Raw genomic sequence first — 25,126 nt, forward strand, 5'->3', positions numbered from 1 at the left:
ACAAAATATCAAATAAAGACTAACGGCATATCTCCCCCAGAATCCTTTACTTACATCAAAGTAGTAATACAACAATGTAAAAATACTCCAATACAAGTAAAAGTCCTTAAATTTAAAATTCTACTTAAGTAAAAGACAGACATCAGCAAACTATTTCGAGTATCAAGAGTAAAAGTTATCTGTTCTGCAGATAAATGCTTCCTGTGACTAAGTAGAAGACAGCAGCACAGCCAACCTGTGTCTTCATTTATAAAGTTACATCAGTTCAGCTCAGAGCTGATAATCAGGACAGCAGATCACAGAACACGTCGGCTTTAAAAGTTCCTCATGCAAACTGGGAAGACTGGTTTCCAGTACAATGCACCTCACTACTGAGATGAACTGCAAAACAGTTCAACTGAACAGTTCACCTTTAGGGGTCACAAGATAAATCTGAGGAGTCGTGAGATGATTAATGGGGCAGGAAAGAAGAAAAAACAAAGTTCTTTTATACAAAATTACATCCAGTTATTGGACTTTTCTTTCAACCTTTGCCTTTGTGAAATACTGGATGAATCCTTCTTTGGTGGAAATGCATAAAACTCATAGATCTATGAAATATGACAAAGGGCCATAACTAGACGCTGCTGTTTTATAAGAGATGTCTCAAGTTAAACAGGTTGGTTTAATCTTTTACAGATGCATTTTATACTCTCATTTTATGTTTTTTAATGTAAAATCTTAATCTGTAAAACAACTACAGCTGTCAGTAAAAAGTACAATTTAAAATCTAATGGAATACAAGTATAAACTAGCATAAAGAAATACTCAAGTAACTCTACCTCAAAATTGTACTTAGTTACTTTCCAATGAGCCAATCCAAAATGATAAATACACAGTAACACCCTCATGTTGGGAAATAAAATTTACAGAAAGTGTAATGAACCTTTTTTTTTTTTTTAATGGTTTTAAGTCCAAATACTTGGAGATGTTTTTGGTTTGTGGTCAGTATTAATAAAATCCTGGCTAAAAGGCCCTACATGTAAATTATAACCCTTTGAAATAAAAATAAAATCGGTAATTACAGAAAGAAACGAGCCACAGATTGTTTCATATATATAACAGAAGTGCATTACATTCACCAATAAAGAATAAAGAATCAGAGGCCTTATCTCACAATGATTACTCACTATCTCATAGATCATAGATCTCATAATTATGAGATAATGAATCATAATTTTGAGATAGTAAGTCATAATTATGAAAACATTTCTCGTAATTTTGAGATAGTGAATCATAATTATAAAATCTTTTCTCGTCTTCTGTGTTCTTCCGTAGTTTATGGTTCATTTTTGTTGTGGTATATACATAATTTTAATCAATTTATCAGAAAATATGTATGAAAGACTGAAAATGCCAAAATCAAAAATAAATAAATAAATAGCTCAATAAATAAATAAATGAAATAATAAAGAAATAAAGAAATTAAATTCCCAATTATCAAATAAATGTGCAAGTTAATTTGAAAATAAATAAATATGCACAGAAATATAAAAATACATAAATACTTATTTAATTATTTATTTGACAAATTACTTATTTTTCGTATTAATTTATTTTCATTTTATTTATTTCCTATCTTATTCTTTTATGTTTACATTTATCTCCAAAATATGAATATTAATGTTTAAATAAACAGAAATTTATAGTTTGCTCATCAACCGCCCCCCTTCCCCCCGCCCCTCTGTGACGTCACCGCTGGCACAGAAACGGGATACTGGGAGAGCCGGAAGAGCCAGCAGATCCCGGTTTAACGTTGCCGTTTGCCCATCAAAAGCTTTGAGGTGTGAGCAGACTTAACGTTACATCCACCGGGAACAGGGACATCGTTACATTTCTGTCCGGACTCTGGTCGGAGCTACCTTTGTCGTAGACGGTGAGTTGGTTAAATATTAAAAATGTCTACCTGTGAAAAAGCCAGTGAGTCAGTTAACCGTTCCCTGTTAGCATTAGCATGCTAGCTGCTAGCTGACTGGAAAACTGGAACAGGAAATACCACACAGCCGCCACACTCTCTCCCGACTTTACAGCACATTTAGACACATTTTTCCACTTCTGGTCAGTCGACGTTTAATCCACGTATGTCGACACAACATTTAACGAGGTGTTCATCGTATTTCCAGAACCGGTCTCATGGTGGGAGCCTAAAACACGACAATTATGCCAGTGTTCCCATTGAGCTACGTGCAGAAAAACCACCACAGGAATGTTAAATTAACTGTTTTAATAGGATATAACTATATGTACCTGTTTTAAATGATACTGCTGTTATTTTTAGGTTTGACCTACATGGATTAAAGCAAATTAACCGACATTAACGTTAAACTGGGTTAAACGAGCTACACGGAAATCACCTAAATGCATCGAGATAACTTGATTCTGCCAGCTGCTCCCTGTTATCCAGACTTTATTTACACCCCAGAGTGACACATTTCTTCTCCGGGCCTGGTCACAAAGGCTGTAAAATGGTGTGTGTGTGTGAGTGTGATCACCAGATGGGTGTGGTTGTTATGTGTTGTCGTAGGAGACACTCCTGTCATGTAAAGTTGGGGTTATTCTGTCTCTCCTGAGGTTTAAAAAGCGGAGCCACGTCTCCTCTCCTGCAGCCTCTGATTGAACACAGATGCTGATTGCCCACATTGTGCTGAGTCAGGAATTAAAACAGGATCAGTACTGAAAGCTTTTTTTGTTTCCAGTGAGATGCCAGATCACTGGAGATCATCCAGAACGAGCCAAACTTAACATACCCTTCATCGTTCGGCCCCTTCATCATCTCTGTTTCAGTGCAGGACAGTGTGGTTGTGGACTGATGGTTGACGTTTTTCACCATTACTCACACAGCCTTATGTTTATCGAGTTATCGGTCCATGTAATTACTCTTCCTGTCCATATTGGCTGTGAAGTTCTCCTTTCAACTGAATGAGAATTAATCTGCAACAGTTTTGATAATGAATGAAGTGTTAAAATCTCTGGTTCCAGCTGCTGAAATGTGATGATTTGCTGCTTTTGCTATTAAATCACTATAATTATCATTGTGAATTGAATGTCTTTGTGTTTGGGTCAGTTGGTCAGACAAAACCAGACGTTTCATGACATCACACTGGGCTCTGGGACATTTTACAGTACAAACGATTAATCAGTTAATTGAGAAAATAATTGGAAGTTGAATCTATAATGAAAATAATCATTAGCTGCAGCTCTGAATTTTAGAAAAGGTTTTCTGTGAAGATTCCCAGTAACCAGTTAAATGTATATGAAGCGTTGAGTCAGCTGGACTTTTCAGAACATCTTTAAGAATCTACAACACATCCGGTTGCTGCTGACTCAGTGTTTTTTGAAGATAATATCAGGCTTCAGCAGTCTGATGCAGCAGAATCAGGTGAGTATCTTCCAGAGTTAGTGTTTTTAGTATGAAACTCCCTCTCTGTGCCTCCACGTGTTGTTTCTTGTTTAGCTGCAGTGGAGCGATGGAGCAATAGTGAATTTTGTTCAGTAACTCTGGAAAAAACCCACTTGACTGTTGAAGCTTCAGCTCAACTTAAGACGTCATTTTTACACAGAATTGTAATGACATCGTGTTAAGAAGGGATCACTTCAAAGCCGGTATAGACAGAGACTCATTATAGCAATCAATAACTCTTTCAGATTATTAGTTATTGATATTATTTTATTGGTTCGCCTATAAAGTGTCACAAAACTGCCTGTTGTAGTTTCCCAGAATCTAAGTCCATGTCTGGTTTTGTCTGACCAACTGCAACTAAAGAGTATTTTCATCATTGATTAGTCTGACAGTTATTATTATAAAATGTCAGAAAATAGAGAAAAATGTCCATAACAGTCTTCAAACGTCTTGTTTTGTTTGACCAGAACAATTTACAGAGAAAAACAGAAAATACTCACATTGAGACACTGGAACCAGTGAATGTTTGATCTTTTAGCTTGTAAAAAAAAAATCACCTGAGCAATGAATTGATCATCAAAATGGTTGCTGATTAGTTGTCAATCAACTTATCGATTAATTGTTTCAGCTCTAATTGAGTTTACAATGATATAAAGCAGAGAAAAGCAGTAAATCCTCACATTTGAGAAGCTGGAACCAAGTTTTTGATTGATACATGATTTAATTGATTATCAAGATAGTTGCAAATTAATTTTCTGCATTTGATTAATCAGTTAATCAACCGATTTGTTCAGCTCTTCATGCCAGTAATGTATGAAGATAGACATCTGTGGTAAATGCTCTAAACACAAGGTCCTCTTACTCAGCTATTCCCAAGGCTGTCAACCATATCCCATGGTCTTCTTCAGCTTTGAAAAATATCTGAACCAGCTTTTAATCTGGTCTCTCTGCCTGTATAATATTGTCTTTTTTAAATAAAGTTTTCTGTGTTTCAGAGTGTGTGTCATTGGCTCAGTAAAGATGTGGAAAGCAGCAGCAGGACAGTCGGTCAACGTTGCCGTAGACGACGGAGGAGACGACTGGGAGACTGACCCCGACTTTGAGGTAGCAATGCACACCTCTTCCTCCCTCCATGCCCTCCTTTAGTCCTCCTCACTCCACCTAAAGATAACATTTTACCCTATCCTTCATCTCTCTAACCACCAACACCCCCCCCCTCCCCCACCATCCCACTGAACTGCGTGTTTCCTGTTTTTCCAGAATGACGTGTCAGAGAAAGAGCAGCGCTGGGGTGCCAAGACGGTGGCCGGCTCCGGACATCAGGAGCACATAAAGTGAGGAAGTGAATCATTTTTCTGGTGGTATTAAATCCAAAAAGCTCCCAAAGATGTGTGTGTTTTTTTTTTTTTTTAACTCTGTCCTTCCTCTGAACAGTATCCACCGGCTGCGTGAGACGGTGTCGACGGAGCACACCAGCTTGAAGCAGAAGGAGCTGGAGGCGATGCCCAAGGCCTCACACGGATACGGAGGAAAGTTTGGGGTGCAGCAGGACCGCATGGACAGGGTAACAAAGACTTTAAGAATGATTCTCAAAGATAAACTATTAGATGGAGCTGGAACAGTCAGTTTTTATGGTTTTACATACATATTTTTGAGTTGAGATTGTTTTTCATAGTGTTGCTTCCAAGATCAAGAATAAACTCAATATTGAAGTGATTGGTATTGAACATGAGCTCGACATCCTTAAAATGGTTCATATACTGTAGTTACTGTGATCTCAAGGGGTTTGATTCTCGCTTTGGATGGGGAGGTCCCGGGTTCAAATCCTGGACGAGCCCCCGTATGTCACAGATCATAGGCTGCGACAAATATGGGAAACCAGATGAGTTTTCAACTAAGAATCAGTCTGTTTATTTACAAAATAATATGTAAGAATGGAAAAAAACATGGAAGTTAGTAATCAGTAGTGTAGTAAAAGAAGCTCTGCGTAAGGCCAAGCTTTACACTTGAGACCACACCGGGGCCCAGGTGTGGCTCACGATGGTGATGACGAACCTCCGCCCTGCTGCGGATCCTGCAAAACAACACAGGAGCACCTAGTGGAGCGGAGGGGTCGTCACACTCTCTTCATCTTCCATTAGTTTTTGTTTTTATTGTAAAACTTTAAAGATGTTTAAGTGTCCAAGAAGCTTTTCAGCCTGAGCTTCATAATCAAAGTATTTCATTGTATTTTCTGATACGTTTGTGCAGGAAGGACATTTAACAGCCATGCAGTCAAACATTTATCTCTCTGGTTTCACTGATATTAGGATTTAGGTCTCATTATTGACCTTTGATCTCTGGAGCAATGAAGTCTAAAGCTCAGCACAAACCTCCAGATCGAGTCATATACGATGAATCTTTGCTCTTCTGTTCTCACTTTTTACTATTTTGTAAATATGTTGCCTGCAGCCTCCTTAAAGGGATGAAACCATTTTTGTATTTATGCTATAACATGAATCCATCCTGGGTTTCCATGTACTCAGAGCATTTATCAACCTAAATGACCTCAGAGATGCTCTGCAGCAGTTTCTGTAACGTTCACCTCAGTCTGTGTGTTTTTGTGTGAACAGGCTGAGTCAGTCGTGGCCGTTTCACACGCGGTAATCTTTCCTGGCAAGCAGCTCCGTCCATCCACACCTCTCTCTCTCCGGGCCGTGTGGTCAGTGCAGCATGAATGTGATGACCGAGCGTTGTTTACAGCACACACTGTGTGTGTACTTGTGTGTGTGTGTGATGAGTCAGATTTCGCCACTTCAAACCGCTGGCTGGTGTTTCCAGCTGTAACTGCTCTTTTCATGAATCCCCCTCTCACCTCGTTGCCCTTTTTTTTTTCTCTCTCTCTCTACGATCAAGTGAATCTAAAGTGACGTTTTCTATTTGTGTCCTTTTTTCAGTCTGTGTGGTCTCAGCTTTGTGTGTCTTTTTTTTTTTTTACAGTCTGCTGTGGGTCACGACTACCAGAGCAAGTTGTCTAAGCACTGCTCCCAGACGGACACCTCCAAAGGCTTCGGAGGGAAGTTTGGAGTGCAAGCCGACCGCGTCGACCAGGTATTTCCTGTGGTTCCCCCCCGCCCCCGCCCCCTCCGCTTCCACTGTGTCTTCATCTTAAAGAAATAACACACAGCTGGGTCGAGACAGTTCCCAAAGCTGTTTATAATCATCCTAGTGAAATCTGGATATAAACAGTTAATTGTAAACAGTTAGTATAACTAGTTCTGCAACGGATCAAAGATAAAAACTCATATTTTTATGCATTTTATGTATTTCAAACTCAAACTTGTGAGTCCAATTGGGATGGATTATCAGTGTGATGAGGATAATTAGTCACATTGCTTCTTCCTGTCTTTATTCCAGTCTGCAGTCGGGTTCGAGTACGCCGGGAAGACGGAGAAACACGCTTCTCAGAAAGGTAACGTTGCACATTTGTTTCCAGTAACATGCAGCCTCATCAGAGACTTGCTACAAGCTTCCTTCAGTAGACGATATATTAGTTAATGCTTTTCTGAATTCACTGTCTGTCTTTAGTTTGTTAATGGTTTGAGTTTCCCCCCGATCGCCCACAGGAGGCACATTTTCCAGTCGCAGTTTGATGAGCGTTTGGCTGGTGTCCAGATGAACCGCCGCTACGCTCCTGTTGTTGTGTTTTGATCTCTGCTCTGCCAGGATCCGACTGTACAGCCAGAAGTCATGTTGTCGGCTTGTTAGCTGCTGTTTTTGTGTTTTTATTTCTGGCACATTATAATTTACAGGGCAGTCTGTGAGTGTTGCAACATGTTTTAATATATTTTTTGGTGCTTCAGGAGGAACTTTTTAGATTTGAAATGTAAGTTTATCAGATGTAGATTCAAACACCTTCAAATTAAAGTTGAAATTTCACACTTTAACCACATATTCACTGTAAGATTTGAGGCTCGGTGTGCTGCAGTAGCCTGATACTTCCAGACTGCTCTGTATATGAGCAGGAAGAGCAGCGAGCAGTGCCATGACTCCATACTGTCACCACCTTTTGTGTTGTGTGTTCATCTGCTCACAAGTGCGGAGAGCATCAGCCCAATTCCAACGCTTCCTCTGTAGTCTCACTACTTAACAACAGTGCAGATAATCTCTGTCTGTTGTTGCACCAACAACAGGAAAACAAATACTCTGCTTTTATCTACTTATTTCAAAAGAGCGTGAAGAGATCATGTGATAATGACGGCAGTGAATGTGCTGTGTTTCATGGGGAAATTTTGGAATTGGGCAGCTTTATGACCACTGCTGCCATGCTGCTTCACCCTGACCTTTGACCCTTGCCCCCCCCCTGCTTTGCTGTGTAGACTACACCACTGGGTTTGGGGGGCGATACGGAGTGCAGGCAGATCGTGTGGACGAGAGCGCGGTGGGCTTCGATTACCAGGGCAAAACTGAGAAACACGAGTCCCAGAAAGGTTTGTGTAGTTTCCCTGCCGAGCGGCATTCCTATTAATCCGGAGAAGATCTAGCAGCTGGATACACACACACACACACACACACACACACACACACACACACACACACACACACACACACACACATATAAACACTGACTCAGGGAGTGCAGCTCCACGCAGGACCTGACGAATCATGTTTTGTTTTCTTTGCATTTCTTCCTTTTCATTCTTTTCCTTTGCCTGCTTAATATCAGGTTGCAAACAACGACCTTATTCCTCTCAGTTGCATGTGTGATGTTTGTGTCAAATAAAACATTCTTACTATAATGTTTACAAGACGTAGCACAGAACATCTGCCTCTTTTTTGGATGTTAAATGTCGTCTTCTTTAAATGTTTCTTTGCTCGTCTCAGATTTCAGGTGATTGGCACAGACTCGCCAGCACCTTCTAGACTGTAGCTGCTTTGGGTTTTGGGTTTTCTAAACATGCTCTTTGTTAAGGCGTTTTCTTCCAGCTCACTTTATCGGTGATTAAAAGTTTCTACTCTAAATGCTTTGTTGTTTAAGTGTAATTTGTAGGATTAAAAACAAGCTTATTGCAGCATGATACCTGAGATTAACTACTGTTGATGCATGAGGAGACGCATTTACGACACTCTCGTGTCGTAACTCTGCTCCGCCTCTTCCTGTCTTAACTCTGTGTGTTTCGGCCGTCGGCAGATTACACCAAGGGCTTCGGCGGCAAGTTCGGCGTCGAGACCGACAAGGTGGACAAGAGCGCCGTGGGCTTCGAGTATCAGGGCAAAACAGAGAGACACGAGTCACAGAAAGGTTGGTATCACTGCACATATTAAACACAACCTGAGTCGATATTTAATACATACTGACTATAAACTAATGGACAGATAATTCACACTAAGAAGAAGCTTTAAGACACAATCTGTGATTATAGTTTAATCACTTACAAATGAAATTAAATGTGACAGATTTGGTCTCAACAATGAAACACCTTGAATAAAACTGGAAAACAGCTTATTCATTATTTTTCTAGGTTAAATTTTTCATTTTATTGGTAAATGACAACAAAAAAACAACAACACTTGTTTCTACTGAAGACTTAAAACTTTAAAAAAGTCACAAATATATTGTTCCATATAAGAAAAAAGGCTCGATGATTTCCTAAAACAACGATGTGGATATCTGATGTGTTTCTGGATACATACATACCTACACTACTGATTACTGACTTCCACGTTTTTTCCGTTCTTACATGTTATTTTGTAAATAAGCAGACTTATCCTAAGCTGCAAACTCGTCTGGTCTCCCATATTTGTCGCAGCCTATGATCTGTGACAAACGGGGGCTCGTCCAGGATCTGAACCCGGGACCAAAGCGAGAATCAAACCCCTAGAGATCACAGTAATTACAGTATATGAACCAATTTAAGGATGTCGGGCTAATGTTCAATCCCAAACACTTCAGTATTTAGTTTATTCTTGACCTTGGAAACATCACAACAATCTCAACTCAAAAATAGCAGAGTTGGTAGAAGAGTAAATACCTTGTTGGTTTTGTTTTTTTTCATAGAATTTAAAATATCACCAGACTTATTCTTTAAATTTAGTGTCTCTGCAAAAATCTCCCATATAGGATATATGTGTGTATATATATATATATATAGGATATGTATGTTTTTTGTCTAGTAGAATCTAACCAAATTGTAAGAAGACGGCAATAAAGGAAGGATTCAAATTGTTTCCCCAAAAAACTAAAAAGCATCAGTACATTTGATAAAAACAAAAGTGACAAAGACGTTTTCAGGGATGTAACACCTGACTGACTTCTTTCCATTTCTGTCCTTACTGAAGTTCCAGGAGAGGAGACGATACATTTATTTAACATGAACAATGAACAAATATGCCGACATTCTTCATATTTAAACACTAAATATCAATCAGTGTTTGACTTTTAGATTATAAACTTCTGTTAAACTGTCGTGTGGTTTAATAAGAAGGCATCTCTCTCTCAGAGCAGTTAAACTCGCCGTCTCGCTGCAACGCGTCCGGTCATGAAGTTCAGCAGGTTTATTTATCATCGTCACCATCAGCACACCGTTGACATGCGGTTATATGAACTCACACACGACTTCAAAGAGTTCAACGAGGGAAGTTTTGGTCTCTGTGATCCTCTCTGGTACACTGATACTTCCTCTCGGTGCAGCAGTGACTACTGTAGCAGCAGCTGTGCAATCCTATTGGCTGAGAGACAGGAAGAGAGAGAGAGAGAGAGAGAGCCCGGACAGCAGAGACGATGAGCCTTTTAACATAAACTGTTGTTTCTTTGGTCGATATGACTAAACTATAAAACTGACAGTACAAACACTTAACAGATAGAAACTAATAAAACTTCATGTATTGATAGAGAAGATTCTATAATACTGGTAGAAGTGAACATTTAACGAGAGAGCAAAGCTTCATCAGTTTGTCTTCATCACTGTGAACTCAGCCGACGTGTTCATGTGTCCAGAAGGTCTGAACCAGTAAAAACCTTCATGTCTGGACTCGTAGCGTCTCTGCTTGTAGCTTCTTGTCTTTGACGACTGCAGGCGCATGTTAAAGACCTTGATGGCCTCAAGAATTTACCCACAATGCTCTGGGCTCTGTGTGTGTGTGTGTGTGTGTGTGTGTTTGCCGTCCAGGTTTGCATATGTGGAGCGAGCTGTGATAACCGGATCACATGGTCTGATAACAGGAGGGCCGGACATTTTAATACAGCTGAGAAACAGGCGAACACGTCAGTTTAATAGTGATAAAATAGCTTCAGTGATATATCTGGTATTTTAATAGCTGGATCACACAAAACCAAACATTCCTGGCTTGTAATTTCTAAATGGAATTACCAGGAAATTTACCAGCTAACAGATAAAATATTATCCCATCATTCACTCCCACTTCCTGTAATTCACTCGTCAGGTTTCAGCAACGCGATGAGCTAATATCTGCTTCTGTGTGTGTGTGTGTGTGTGTGTCTACAGACTACGTGAAGGGTTTCGGGGGGAAGTTCGGCGTGCAGACAGACAGACAGGATAAATCAGCGCTGGGATGGGATCACCAGGAGAAACTACAGCTCCACGAGTCCCAGAAAGGTACTGGTGTTGTACTGGTTTAACCTTTTTTATGGCTTTCAGGTTTGAGATGGACACCTCTAAAAAAAATATACAGGTAGAGGACATGAAGAAGGCTGTATATAATCAGTGCTGGTGTTGTTGGTTATGGGGCTTCTCTTTCCACTGCTTCAAAAACTGTATTTAAGTTAAAAATCTAATCTTAATGTTGCTCAGAACTTTTTAAGATAAAATCCACCAATCGTCGTCCTTAACGAGTCGTCGTTTAGCAGACGACGTGTGTTCCTTCCTTCCTTCCTCAGCCCGATGCTTCCTGCTCTGTTGTGGTTTCATCGTGGCTTCAGATGTGGTCTTTCAAAGGTCGACAACTTCCTCAATCTGCGGCTCAAATAGAGGAAGTGAAACCGCAGCTCAGATTTATATTTGCATGTCAGGCGTTTAGCTGATGTTTTCATCCAGCTTTACAATCAGTGCAGCAGAGCAATAAAGTTCAGCGTTTAAAGTAAAATAAAGAGTCACATGAGGTGTTTAACACTCATTAACTTTCTGAAGAAGCTTTTGAGGAGATCAGGAAGTAAAGGTGTGTTCTGATTGGAGGAACCAGGGACCACGTTTACTTCCTGTCAGATAGTTTCAGGTGTTAAAGTCCCTGATCCAGAGCAGCTGGTACTCTCCAGAGGTTCAGGAACGTCGCAGGGATGACTGATGCTGATTGGTCAAACACAGACCTGTTTAAACATGTGTACAGCTTCAATAATAAAACAGAAGCACTCAAGTATCAAAAGGACGAAGGTCAGTTATTTATTAACTTTAAAAACAAAAGTAGGCTTTGATGACGGCGTCTGGATTTTTTTTTTTAAGGGGAGAGAGCGAGCAGCAGTAGAGAATAAAAGAAATAAAGCATTTTACATTTTAAAGTAGAAATAAAAGCATTAAACATTCAGCAGATCATTTACTGTGGAGACAGAAACTCTACAAGTTAAACATCAGAGTTCTGCAACAGTAAACACAAAGAACAACAGGACGACTGTTGTTTTCTCGTGTGTGACAAATACTCGTCAAACGCTGTCGTCATCTGTTGTCACACGGTATCTACACACTCCTTCAGATGCAGCAAATGGAAACAGGAACAATTAAACCTCATTTCAACTGCAGGAACTTTCATCAGAGACCAAGAACCTTTTAAGGAACTCAGTCTCTCTTCCTGCGTTTCCACCGGAGGAAACAGAGTCTAAATGAAATCCCAGGGAGATTGATTAACCTCCTAAAAAGTCCCTGCTGGGGGAGGAGGGGTTTACTCTCCTAAAGAACAGGAACTTTGGGGGCGGGGTTTGCAGGGATGGCCGTCACTGATTGGTCAAAAACACACACAGTGTGACTGTTTAAACTTGTGTATCGCTTCATTCATAAAATAAGTAAGAACTCCACATGTCTCTTTGTTAACATTAAAATAAAGTTAAGATTTGTTTTTTGCTTGGAGAGAGAGAGCGTGGCGTTGGTCGAGCGAGCTAGAGAGTGAATGAAGAGAGAGAGAGAGAGAGAGAGAGAGAGGTAGCCGGTGGATGAGAGAAATAAAACTCTATGTTCTGATAGTTTGATGGTGTTTATGTTCTAACAGACGTTCTTAGTTTCAGTTTTTCCTTCTTAAAGCTGTTTGTCAGGAAGTTCTGCATCAATCTGCAACTTCTTTAACTTTCTTAAAGTCGAGGCCTCTTTCTGCAGAAACTGAAACCTTGTTCTGTCAGAGACAAGTGAGGACAGAAATCAACTGATAGATGAATGAACACAGTTTGTGTTAAACGTAAACCTGCAGTTGTTTCCTGTAAATGTAATATTTTCTCTTCAGTATTCTGTCATCACACAACACGACAACCAAAAAATATTTACAGCTTGTGTCGAATGATGTTGATCTGAAAACCAACATATCTGCAGTCGGTAAATGTTACAAACATTTCTTCGTCCTGAGAAGGTTTCAGGTAAAAGAAAAGAGGCAGAAATAGAAAGCAGGTAGTGAGAAGAGGAAGATGAATGTTGTCGGAGCTGCAGGTCTCGATGCTTTCTGTTGCATTTCCTGTTTTATGACCATGATGTTTATCCTTCATGTCACTGAGCAGCTGTGTTTACTGGTCCTGAAAGTCCTGCTGGGTGTATCATTGTCTCTATATGTCTGTCTCATTATATATATATGTGTGTGTGTGTTTGTATTTGTCTGTCCTTATATATGTGTGTATATATATATGTGTGTGTATATGTGTGTGTGTTGTGTTGCAGACTATAAGCGGGGGTTTGGAGGGCAGTATGGGGTAGAGATGGAGAAGCAGGACCAGTGTGCTCTGGGCTATGAGCACAAGGAGACCCTGGCCAAGCACGAGTCCCAGAAAGGCACAGATACTCCCCACCCCCCCCCCCAAACACCCACAACCCCCCCTCCCATTTCAATACCCTCACCCCCCCACCCCCCCTCCTCCAGATAAAACACTTCCTCTTAGCTTGATACTCCTTCCTCCTTGGCACCGTCCTCCTCCTCCTCCTCCTCAGTAGCAGCTGTTTTCCTTTAAGTTACGGACACGCCTCCTCTGTCAGACCCCCCCCCAGCCCGCCTCTCTGTTACACTTTGCAGCACAGACAGTTCACCTGAATTACATCAAACATTATATTATTCCACTTAACTCTGTTAGTAACGAACCACACAGATAGTTTTGTTTTCTGCTGCTGATTCAGTGTTTGTGAGGCTGAAAAGTGAGTTTAAGATATTCTAAAAAATTCAATGTTTTCTGGATAATCAACAGACAGTCAACAGTTTTCATTGTTTCTTTAGTCGATAATAAAATAAAAAAACTGAGGTTCAAAGTTGATTCTTGACCACAGCATCCATTTAGCAGCTGTTCTGGATCTTTCGATTATATCACATGATCCTCTTTCCAGTTGATATGGAACTGTAGGTGTCAAATATTCACCTTAAGTGTATAAAAATAGAATTAAAAAGTTCAAAACCTACAAATAAAACAGTCTACAGAAAGTTGTATGTAGTGATTTGGGTGAACTGAACCTTTAATCAGATGATCAGGTCTTATTGTTCTGTAGTTTTAGCAGAAGGTGACTCTCTGACGTTGTTTCAGGTTTGTTGTTGTCTGTGCTGCTCAGCTGTGACAGGGTTTATTTTTTTATGTTAAACAGTTTGTGTTCGTTCATTCCCTGCAACAAGCAGCCTTTATTTTAGGTCGAGGTGATGTCAAACAGTGTGATTCATGTTTAGTCATTAAACACAACGCTGTATTAAAGCTTTAGGAGCAGCTGTTTAAAGGGAATTGGCAAAAAGTAATAAACATATAGTTCATCCTTTTTTAACTACACTTGTTTTTTTTTTACCAATATTAATCAATGACAGTTTATCACCTCGGCCCTCTACCCCCCCAATCCATCACCCCCCCCTGCTGTTTCCAGCGCCGCCATGAAGCTGTTTGTTTGCTTCTGCGTTCTCTTCATGCATGACGGCAGCACTGTCGTACGGCCACAGCGCATCTTTACCGACACCTCCTGCTGCGACCACACGGAGACACGGCTGATCTTCAAGTGCACAGATTGAGCCAAGATGGCTGCTTGACCCCCCTCCACCCCCCTCCCCATGAACGTCTGGCTCATGTTATCGTTTCTCCTATCAGTCCTCCTTCTGTCTGCATTCAGTTCTTTTTTTGTTCTTCCTCTCTACAGGTTTGCATGAGCTCATTGACTGCAGCAGCTCTTCTGTTTATTCTCCTGTGAACTCAACCACAGTCTGCTTCATCTGAACTGAGACCAGAGAGAGTTTCATACTGAGCCTCTAATCCAGGCCTCTAATAGAGCATAATGAAGAGGCTAAAATAAATCATAAACAATAATCAGTGCTGTATCTGTTTAAAGTTCTGCTGATGCTGACTGTGGTTGATCTTTAAAGCTGAGAGTAAAACACACAATAACTCTGATTTATCTCCTGTTTATTACCAGATTATTCTAAAGGATTTGGAGGGAAATTTGGTGTCCAGAATGACCGGATGGATAAGGTAAAGACTGTGTGTGTGTGTGTGTGTGTGTGTGTGTTTGTGTGTGTGTGTGTGTGTGTGTAGAGAGCTCGGTCTCATCTCTCTCTCTGGTCGACAGAGCGCCGGGACGTTTGAAGACGTAGAGAAGCCGACTTCATCTTACCAGAAAACCAAACCTGTGGAGGCTGGTAAGCATCCGTCAGTAGCATCTGTGTTTGAGAGAATCAGAATCTGAGCCCATCGTCTAATCCTCTCCTCCTCATCCTCCTCATCCTCATCCTCATCATCATCAGCCGGCAGCAGCACAGGAAGCATCAAGGCCCGCTTCGAGAACATTGCCAAGCAGAAGGACGAGGAGGACAGGAAGAGGGCCGAGGAGGAGCGAGCGCGCCGGCAGGCGAGGGAGAGGCAGGAGCAGGAGGAGGCGCGCCGTAAAATCGAAGAGACACCCAAGGCCCCGTCTCCCGTCCCCGCCGCCAGTCCCAGCCCCGCTCCCAGTCCCACTCCACCAGTCCAACCAGCTGCTGCCCCGACACAGCAGGTGAGACGTCATTTATATTTATCTCTGTGTCGTCCAGTTTCCTGAGTTACTGATTTATCTTGTTTCTTGTGTGCATGTGAACGTGCTGATGGACGCACGCTGAATCATGAACACATCCTGTTAACTTCTTGGTATTTTATTGACACATCGCAGCTTTACTGGTAGTTTTACAGTCGGAGTTGTTTCTATTTTGCTCAAACACACTCAGCTGATGTTCACCTGTTGCAAAAGCTGCATGTTTTAACTTCTGTTCATAGTTGAAGTTTGTCAATAATCCACTGAGGCTGTTAATCACCTGCACTGTTGCTCTAGTTTATCTGGAAAAGTTTCAACCTATGCTGGAAGATACGTCTCATCCTGTTTTCAACTCTCTTTCCGACATGTTCGCTCCCATTAGAGCGCGGAGGAGGCGTCCTACGATGCCGCCGAGGAGAACGGCGAGCAGCAGTATGAGGCGGAGCCACAGAGCCACGTCACACAGCAGGAGGATCTGTACCAGACCCCCGAAGAGACCGCAGCAGCAGGTGATGCCCTCCTTTCATCTGCGTTCAGCTCAGCACTGATGTCATGAGATCAGATCTGTTAGCGTTTTACAGAAAAGAACAAGTGACAGATTTTACATTTTACAGTATCAGTATCAGTAGTAAACTTGGACTTTTCAGTGACGTGGGAGACATCTGGTGTCCAACAGTAGTTTTAAATGATCAATATTTAGATGTTCAGAGAGTCTACATGTTTAAAACACATCTGGAGAAGATCTTCAAGAGACAAACAAAGATTAAAGAACTGAGCAGGATAAATGACGTCTTGTATACTCGGTTTGTATCCAGACGCTTCCTGCAGAGTCAGTCTGTACTTAACAAACCCTGGTTGTCTTGCAGACGGTCAGCAGTACGAGTACGGCGAGGACCTCGGGGTGACAGCGGTGGCTCTGTACGACTACCAAGCAGGTGAGACTGAAGCTGTGAATGTTTGGTTCAGAATCAAAGAGCTTCGTCACACCAGCATTTAAAACAGAAATATGTGAGGCAAAATAAAGTTACAAGTTTCTTTTGCAGAGTTTAGTTAACTTTGACAGGAAATGAAGGCATCGCTGAGTCACATTTCTCTAACACTGATCTGCTGGAAAGCAACACCAGTAGAACACATTTGTCTTTGTTTTCATTTTGCAAGAACAGTTTATTTATACAAAACATTTCATACAGCAGGAAACCCAGAGAACACAAGAACAGGAAGAAGAATACAAATAAATACAAGACTGAAAGAGACGAGTAAGATTAATAGAACAATAAAATAAATCAAATTAGATACAAAGTAAAGGAGCATTAAAAAGGCAGAATAAAACATGAAATGTAGCTTTAACATTGAATTCAAACAAACAGATGTGTTCTCTGCAGTCTGAGGTCTTCAGGTAGTTTGTTCCAGATTTGAGCAGCACAGAAGCTGAAAGCTGCTTTAGGAACCACAAGAAGACCAGCAGCTGAGCTGAAAGCTCTGGAAGCTTTCAGAGATTTATGGACAAACTGGCAACCAGTTTAGTGGGTGGAGAACTGGTGTAATATACTCAGATATTTTAGTCTTTGTTAGGACTCGAGCAGCAACGTAACACTTCCTGCAACACCCGTTTCACAAGGACGTGCAAATTAACTTCCTGGTGCGACCGAGCTCTAACTGGTTCCCAGTATCTCTGTGGCTTTAGGCAGAATACTTAATGGTTTATTAAGAGTTCCTCTAACAGATCAGAGACAGTGAAGTGGACAGATATCTGGTTTATTTTCATTATCAATTAATTAGTGGGTCCATAAAATAGTGAAATGTTCATTACAATCTCCCAAAGTGCAAAGTTACATATTTTATGTCTTGTTTTGTTAAACCAACAACACAAAACCCCCAAAATATTCAGTTTACTATCAGAAAACAAAGAATCTTAACATTTGAGAAGATAAAACGACTGAATTTAAATTATTTTTGCTTGATTAAAAATAAACGAATAGTTTCATTAACTAAACACCTTCATCACCAACTTCATCTGTGTCGTCTCGTTTCAGCCGGAGACGACGAGATCTCCTTCGACCCCGACGACATCATCACCAACATCGAGATGATCGACGAGGGCTGGTGGCGAGGCGTGTGCAGAGGCGCCTACGGCCTTTTCCCGGCCAATTACGTGGAGGTTCGGCAATGATATCGCCCCGCCCCCCAAGAAGAAGAAGAAGAAGAAGAAGTTTTTCAAATCCCCTTTTTTTCCCTTTTTTTTCACACTCGGGTCTTTTCTCTCTTCACCTCATCGTAGCGCTTCGACACCATGCGAGACGTCTCCATAACCGGCTTTTCTTTTGCTTCTTTTCATCCATCCCTCCTCCAGCTTTTCCATTTTTTTTTCCTTCATTCGTCTCCGTGCAGCAGTTAGACAGGAAGTTATCTTAACGGATGACTCGATACCAAGAGAATAAATATAGAACTTAATTATCTGGGCTTAAAAAAAAAAAAAAAAAGGCACAAAGCGTCGTCCTGCACTTCTGCTTTGCACCAATCAAAGCTGCAACATTCTTCTTCTTCTTCTGCCTCGCAGCTAGAAGTTTGAAGCTTTATTAATATTTTTTTTTTCTCTCCAGATATTGTATTAGAGTTCAGCTTCACAGCATCAGGTATTGTTGCTTAATCACATGTTGGAGCTGCTCACTGTTTAGTAGCTTCAACTTAATATAAACAGAAGCAGTTAAAGATGGAAAAACAACAACAACAACAACAACAACAACACTGCCTTGGATTATTATTATTATGATGATGATGTAAATTGATGGCTGTATACTGTCCAGTACATCCACAACGGACCAAAAAGCTCATTAACCGCGTTTTAGCTTCTTGGTCTTCATAAAAGGAAACTCACCTCCTGACTGAAGCTGCACTTCTTGATGTTCGGAGCTTCGTGCTGTACGTTCTCCTTTTTTTTTCTGAACGCTCGCATCAGTCGTAAAAGTTTTTTTTTTATTATTAATGATCAATAACGAGGTTTCCTCCTTTTTACTGATGTTTGAATTGTTCACAGGAAATAAAGGGGCCAATAATGTCAAAGACTTTTTCTCCACAAGCTTAAAAAAAACAACAAAACACTACAGGTCATAGTATTATTTTAATCATTGATACCATGCTTAGAATCATGTACAGAGAGATCATGAGTTATGATGCTATAATAATAATAATAATAATAGATTTGAAGACATATTTTTGTTTCCTGTCGCTGTTTTTTTTTTTCTTTGGACGTGGACGAGACGTGTGTGTTTGTGTCTTGCTGCGGTGAATGCTGGAGTTTAGTGTCGTATAAAACGTCGATGTCGCCCAAATAATAACATCCCTCATAAACGACCAAACTGTGCGTTGACCTCGGAGCGACCTTTTTAAAAAAACGAGTCGTTAATCAGCAGAAAAACGGAAGAATCTTTTCTCTGAACACTAATTAACAGTCTAACAGTCGGCAGGTTTAACGAACTGCTGCTCTGTGGGTCGCAGTAGTGTAGCTTCATCGGGTGAGTGTGTGTGTGTGTGTGTGTGTGTGTGTGAGTGTGAGAGAGAGAGAGAGAGAGTGAGTGTGTGTGTGTGTGTGTGTGTGTGTGAGAGTGTGTGAGAGAGTGTGTGTGTGTGTGTGTGTGAGAGGGTTTTCATTTAATTCATCTTTGGGGTTTTATAATAATAATAATGATAATAAAAAAAGTGACCTTTTCAAATGCATTATTTTTATCTGTACCTCTGTTTGCTTGAGTCACATCATTACCTGCTTGTTCTTTTTTTTTTTTTTTTTTTAGTTTCAATAAATAAACTATGAATGAAACGTTTGTTTGTTTGACTGAATCATTTTAATGTCTCAATATAACAAGTTTATATCTGAGAGACAAAATTCAACAAGTCAGAGGAAGACTTCTGTTTGTCAAAAATGAATCTTCAAGCTCACAAATTGACATTAAAGATAAATCAGGGGCCCAAATTAACAATATTAGTGATTATTATTAATATTAGTTAGTGAAATCAAGCAGAAAACTTCCACAGTTAGTTTTTTTTTTAGTATAAAATTAACTCTTGTATTTCCCTGGATTGTGTTTCCTTGTTAAACTGTGCTATAAGTATAGAAATAAAAGGGAATTTTATGGTAAAAAGACTGAAACTTTGAAAGATAAACACTTGATTTGATTCATTTTAATGACTGAAACTTCATTTTATCTCCAAATAAACGTTTGAATATATTTTTTAAAAAGAGTGAAACTTTGGAAGATATCTACTTGATTTGACTCGTTTAAATGGTTGAAGCTTCATATTATCTTCAGATAAACGTTTGAATATATTAGATGCAGATTTTTCCTCCATCACTCTGAGCTGAGATGCGTCACTAGTGACAGACACCTTTGTTTATTATGTGACTTAACATAAATAACCCAAAATCTCCCCCTGAACATCATGCTGAAACATAAATATACCTTACCATAGAGATGTGTTGTTTTACTGTGGAGGACTTGATGATGATGATGATGATGATGATGATGATGATGGTGGTGTCTCAGGAGCAGCTCCTCTTCATCTGATTGGTAAATCAAAAATTATGTTTACAGGAAAAAACATTAATTGCAGAAAAGTGCAGCAGTTCAACGACTGACCAGACTGATACTGGAGGTTAATAAAGACTCAACAGGACTTTACTGTTAACTGATCCATATTAAAGCTAAAACTGAAAATTAATCAGCAACAATTTTAATAATCAAATGAATGTTTAAAACTTTTTGAGCAAATATGGCAAAAGTTCCCCGGTTTCAGCTTCCTAAATGTGAATATTACTGGTTTTCATATTTGTTTATTATAATAAACTGATAATCTTTGTGTTGGTCGACCAGAACGACATTTTGAAGAGAAACCATCAGCTCTGAGAGCCTGGGTCACAATTTACTGACATTTTACAAACCACAAAAATAACTAATTAATCAGTTTCATTTCCTTAGAGATGACTGAATAATATGTACAAGATAAATAAAAAATCATCATATGTTTTTTTAAAATAAACATTTTTGATAACTATCTTTAAATGAGGGTTTAAATATTTGTAACTGTAATGCGGAAGATCACAGTTCTGGTCTTTATTATTCATTTATTCTCCCAAAATTATTCATTCTTACACTTTTCACTAATGTTCTTATTGATCTTTATAATTATGTCTGTTTTAATTTGTTAAACAAACTCCATAAATAAACTGACCTGATTGAAATGCAGTGATTCCATTTCCTATAATAAATGAACTCATCACTGCTCTCTGGTGGATAAACTATGTCATGATTTCTCTACATTATTAACCACATGTCTTTTTCACTGTTCCTGTTAGTTGTAACTTATCTACCAACATATACAGCGTTACTAATATATCTACACACACTCACACACAGCAGCCCACCTGTTGTTCACCTGGTTCTCACCTGTTTTCCTTCTCATTAGTTAGTTCATGAAACTCAGCATCAATCTGCTCTTATTGAACAGTGTGGAGATCATGTTGATCATACGTCCTTTATTATGTGAGTTATCCAGAATTCATGGTTAAGATTTAGATTCTGCAGACAAGTAAAGCTTTGCACACCACGTACATACATATAATATACTGATTTTTGCATTTAGTAGACAAGAAATCATAACATATTTAACTGTTTTATACACACAGGAGATAAAACAATACTTACCTCAAACTGCAACATCAGAAAACTGCTGCCGGTTAAAACATTTTCCCTAAAATATAATAATTACTTTGTGTTTGTTCCTGAAGCTGTTTCACCTCCTTCAACAATTACTTTTAATTTCTTCCAGCTGTGAGCAGCTTCTCCATTTCCTCTGTGCAATGCATCATGGGAGAATAGTGTCCAACACCTGTTTTTCAGTCTGCACATTTACTTTTGTCACTTTTTAGTGCGAACACACGACATTCAAACCCTGTTTATAATTAGGACTCTGATGTGATTACTGTTGAAAGTATTAAAGAACAAAAACAGAGATGAACTAAATTAAAAGGTCCTAAAACTGAATCACTCGTTAAAAGCTTGTCTGGTGATGATTTCTAGGAAACTTTTATGGGGTTTAAAATTTTAATGAGACAGAAATTATGCAACAGATTTGCTGGATGTTATCTCAGATGATGCTCAACACTTCAAATATTATCCTCCAAAGAGAGAAAAATGTTTTCCACACATTGTTTACATTGTTTACATTGTTTACATGTTTTCCTCGCTTAAATATTCTTGGTTTCTTCTTCATTGTTTTCTATTACTTTGTTGAAGATGTGCATAATTAGATGTAGTCTTATCTTAAATGAATTATATAATGTGGCGTAATGAAAAATAAAAAAACAAAACAAAAAAACCATGGAGGTGAAAGGATTTCTGACGTTTGGAACTAATTTCCTCAGAAGAAATTAAAACCATTAATGTCCCAATTAAACCTGTAGACAGTGAGGTTTGTGGTTATCCAGTAACACGGATGTAATTTCTGTAGATAAGATGTTAAATTAATTCAATTTTGTGATTCCTTATTAAAATTCACTTATCAATTAATTGTTTAAAGACAGAATAAATACATAAAATTACTGATCTGAGACGACATCCTGTAAAAGTCAAACAAGTCAAACTTTAAACCCAATTAAAGTTTTCTTTAATCCATTTAACAGCTCAACGTCTATCAACTTATTGTTTAAAATTAAACAATGTAAAGCCTATAATTTTACATTGTTCATTTTGTAAAATTATAGATTTTACAAAAAGTAAATGTATTTAAAAATACATTTATATATTATTAGATACATAAAAAACGTAAAATTACACAATAAAAATCTTTTAAAACCCAAATTATATCAGTACAAACAAACCCTCTAGTACTTACATGTGGGCAGAATGAGAATGAAGCTCTGTGGCTACAAATATTTAATACATCACCAAGAAATTTCCCTTCATGTGACTTTTGTTTGTTCCTTAATTTGATGGAATTTTTTACTAACTTTTTACTAAAATTGTATTTAACTCAGACTGCTGAAGCCTCATATTGACTTCAGCTAAACTTTTAAAGAGGAACATATTCTGCACATTTCCAGCTCTGTATTTATATTCTGGGGCTCTACTGGAATATTTTTGCACGATTTACAGTTAAAAACTCCTTATTTATCTTCTACTGGTCCTTTATGCAGCCCCTCAGTTCAGCCTCTGTCTGAAACAGGCTGTTTTAGCTCCTGTCTCTTTAAGGCTCCGCCCTCCTGATGAGCCCACTCTGCTCTGATTGGTCAGCTTTCAGGAAGCTTCCTCCGGCTCTGGAGGCTACGTAAACAAACTATAGTAGCAGGATTTCACTTCTTTTTCTCCTTCTTTACTCCAAATGTCAACTTTTCAAATCAATCTGTACATGTTGGAGCTGAATCAGATCTTTGTTAGCAACAAAGGCTGCGGAAAGGACGGAGGTTTGTTGATATGCAACGTCAACAAGATAGAAAAAAAACATAGCAAATGAAGCAGGGAGCATTTCTACATACGTTAACCTTATGTTGTGGAACTCTGACCATGAGATATAACAGTATATAAATGACAGAAAATCACAAAAATCATAATATGGCCCCTTTAAATACATTTTTGCTTAAATCAAGGACTGTGGATTTTGTCCTCCATCATTTACAGGTGCATTTCCTCTAATCTTCTAATGGTCAGTATGACTTGGAGGAATCGTTACGGCAAGAAAAACCTGTTTCAATGTTTACATCATCACCTGACTGCTGTTTAAAGACACACTTGGAAAACTGTGAACTCGTCCTTTAAGTTAAAATCCTCATCCAGTGTAAACACATCGACCCACACAGACACTGAACACACACAGGAAATGTAAAGACTGAGAGGAAAACAACACTAGTGCAATATTATATTTATTTCTTACAGTGAATTTTGGTTGCCATACAAGAAGTCTTGAGGATTTGAGGGGGGAGGGGGGGGGGGGGGGCAGGGGGGGAAGGAAGAGTGCAGTTACAGGAAAATTCTCTCTCTTTTCATTTCAGTAATTAGTTGACTCTATGATGATTTAGTAGCACAAAATTACAGCAACATAGAAAACATGAACACAAGTCTTTGCACAAAATTACTGAAAACATCTTAGCCTCTATGAAGACTTAATCAAAGAATAAAATCTATTAATGAAAAAAATAAAATAAAATAAATTAATTAAGAAAGAAAGAAAGAAACAAAAAAAAAAAAATACCCAAATGTTGGACAATGATAAATGTGGGAGCAGTGTTTAGAAAAAGGGGGGGGGGGGGGGGTGGGTTAGTGAGCCATGCCTGTCCTAAACAGGGCCTGGTGAAAGCGCCACGCCACGGTGATGCTCTTTAAAAGATTCCTACTACATCTACTCAGCTCTACATTTCCACAGAGAAAACTGCTTAGTGACCCGCTGATCCGCATAAAGGACTCAACAGCCACCGCTAATCTTTTTGGTGGATTTATGTATGTATACATATATATAGGTTTCATATAGTTTCCTACCGAGATGGCCTGCAGATATATTTTTTTTATTCTTTTTTTTTAAAAAATTTACAGATTTTTGCTGTTTTTTATACACATGTTGCACACTCTAGACTCAAGGGGGGGGGGGGGGGCAAGGGTGGGGGGGTGTTTCAGAAGATGAGAGAAGTCTAGTCAGGCAGATGGTGGTCAGAAGATACCTGGGTTTTTTGTGGTCACTCGATTGGCCAAAATATCTTAAAATCTACTACTGCAGTAGAGAGTGTGTATCTAGGCAACACTTCATTTAAAAACACTGACAAAGTGATCATGATATGTAACTTTTAAAATGGGAAAATAAAACACAACCAAGGAGATTCATTCAGAATAAATATTGCTTCTTACATAACCCACAAGTCTAATAATATCCACGTTTGTTTGTTTGTTTTTTTTTAATCTATATAGTGTTTCTGTTTTTTTGGCAATCCACGCGTCAGTGTTGAACATCTTTTGTTCAGATAACCTCTATAAAATTTTCATAGAACTCTATACAAATCTTTAAAAATACTGTGCTTTTCTACCCCCTCCCCCCTCCCCACTTCCCCGTCCGACACGTCGCTGTTTGTTTTAAAATAAGTTACATGTTCAAACAGGAACAGGATCATATAGCAGCATTGTCCCGTGCCAGCCTCTCCCTACAGCCGAATGTTCACAGAACACAGAGCTTGTTTCATTTTTGTTCTCCTCTGAAAAAAGCTGCATGGAGCTGCGGAGTGTGATATGAAACCAAAAAACAAGGGTAAAACTTTCTTCCAAAACACTGATCTATATCTATATATCCAGACGTCGGGTTAACTGTCGAGCACGGATCCGAAACCACGAACCACGCTTGAGTCGTGTGTGCGGCTCTGAAAGAATCTAAGAGATAAAACAGCAGCTCTTTTTTCTCTATAGAGCCGTAAAACTGACGAGAGCTTGCAGGAGGTGGAGGAAGGGAACGCTGAGCTATTTAAGGCATCCTCTGCAGGATGATGGGTGAATGAGACCACTGCTTTGGT

The 25,126-nt window shown here is 39.3% G+C and overlaps 1 protein-coding gene and 1 long non-coding RNA gene across 5 annotated transcripts; one reads left to right on the forward strand and one right to left on the reverse strand.

Annotated features, from left to right (window-relative positions):
• Nucleotides 1-1,720: 1,720 nt before the first annotated feature.
• LOC121895830 (src substrate protein p85-like) lies at nt 1,721-18,650 on the forward strand. Of its 4 annotated transcripts, XM_042409345.1 has the most exons (16): nt 1,722-1,915; nt 4,435-4,543; nt 4,700-4,773; nt 4,874-5,003; nt 6,419-6,529; nt 6,836-6,890; nt 7,798-7,908; nt 8,610-8,720; nt 10,924-11,034; nt 13,285-13,395; nt 14,998-15,053; nt 15,151-15,220; nt 15,326-15,573; nt 15,971-16,097; nt 16,455-16,523; nt 17,622-18,650. In XM_042409345.1, exons 2-16 carry the CDS (start codon nt 4,460-4,462, stop codon nt 17,756-17,758), a joined length of 1,605 nt encoding a protein of 534 aa, XP_042265279.1. In that variant the 5' UTR covers nt 1,722-1,915; nt 4,435-4,459; the 3' UTR covers nt 17,759-18,650. The 4 variants fall into 4 exon arrangements, with proteins under 4 accessions (XP_042265443.1, XP_042265279.1, XP_042265522.1 ...); XM_042409509.1 differs by lacking the exon at nt 7,798-7,908 and having other exon boundaries at nt 1,721-1,915; XM_042409432.1 differs by lacking the exon at nt 13,285-13,395 and having other exon boundaries at nt 1,723-1,915.
• LOC121896245 lies at nt 16,065-21,412 on the reverse strand. The gene is made up of 3 exons (XR_006095950.1): nt 21,285-21,412; nt 20,048-20,143; nt 16,065-16,152 (listed from the first exon to the last, which is right to left on the reverse strand). It is a non-coding gene; the product is annotated as an uncharacterized LOC121896245 (long non-coding RNA).
• Nucleotides 21,413-25,126: the final 3,714 nt, after the last annotated feature.

This window comes from Thunnus maccoyii, chromosome 1 (assembly GCF_910596095.1).
Source record: "Thunnus maccoyii chromosome 1, fThuMac1.1, whole genome shotgun sequence".
Lineage (NCBI taxonomy): Eukaryota > Metazoa > Chordata > Actinopteri > Scombriformes > Scombridae > Thunnus > Thunnus maccoyii.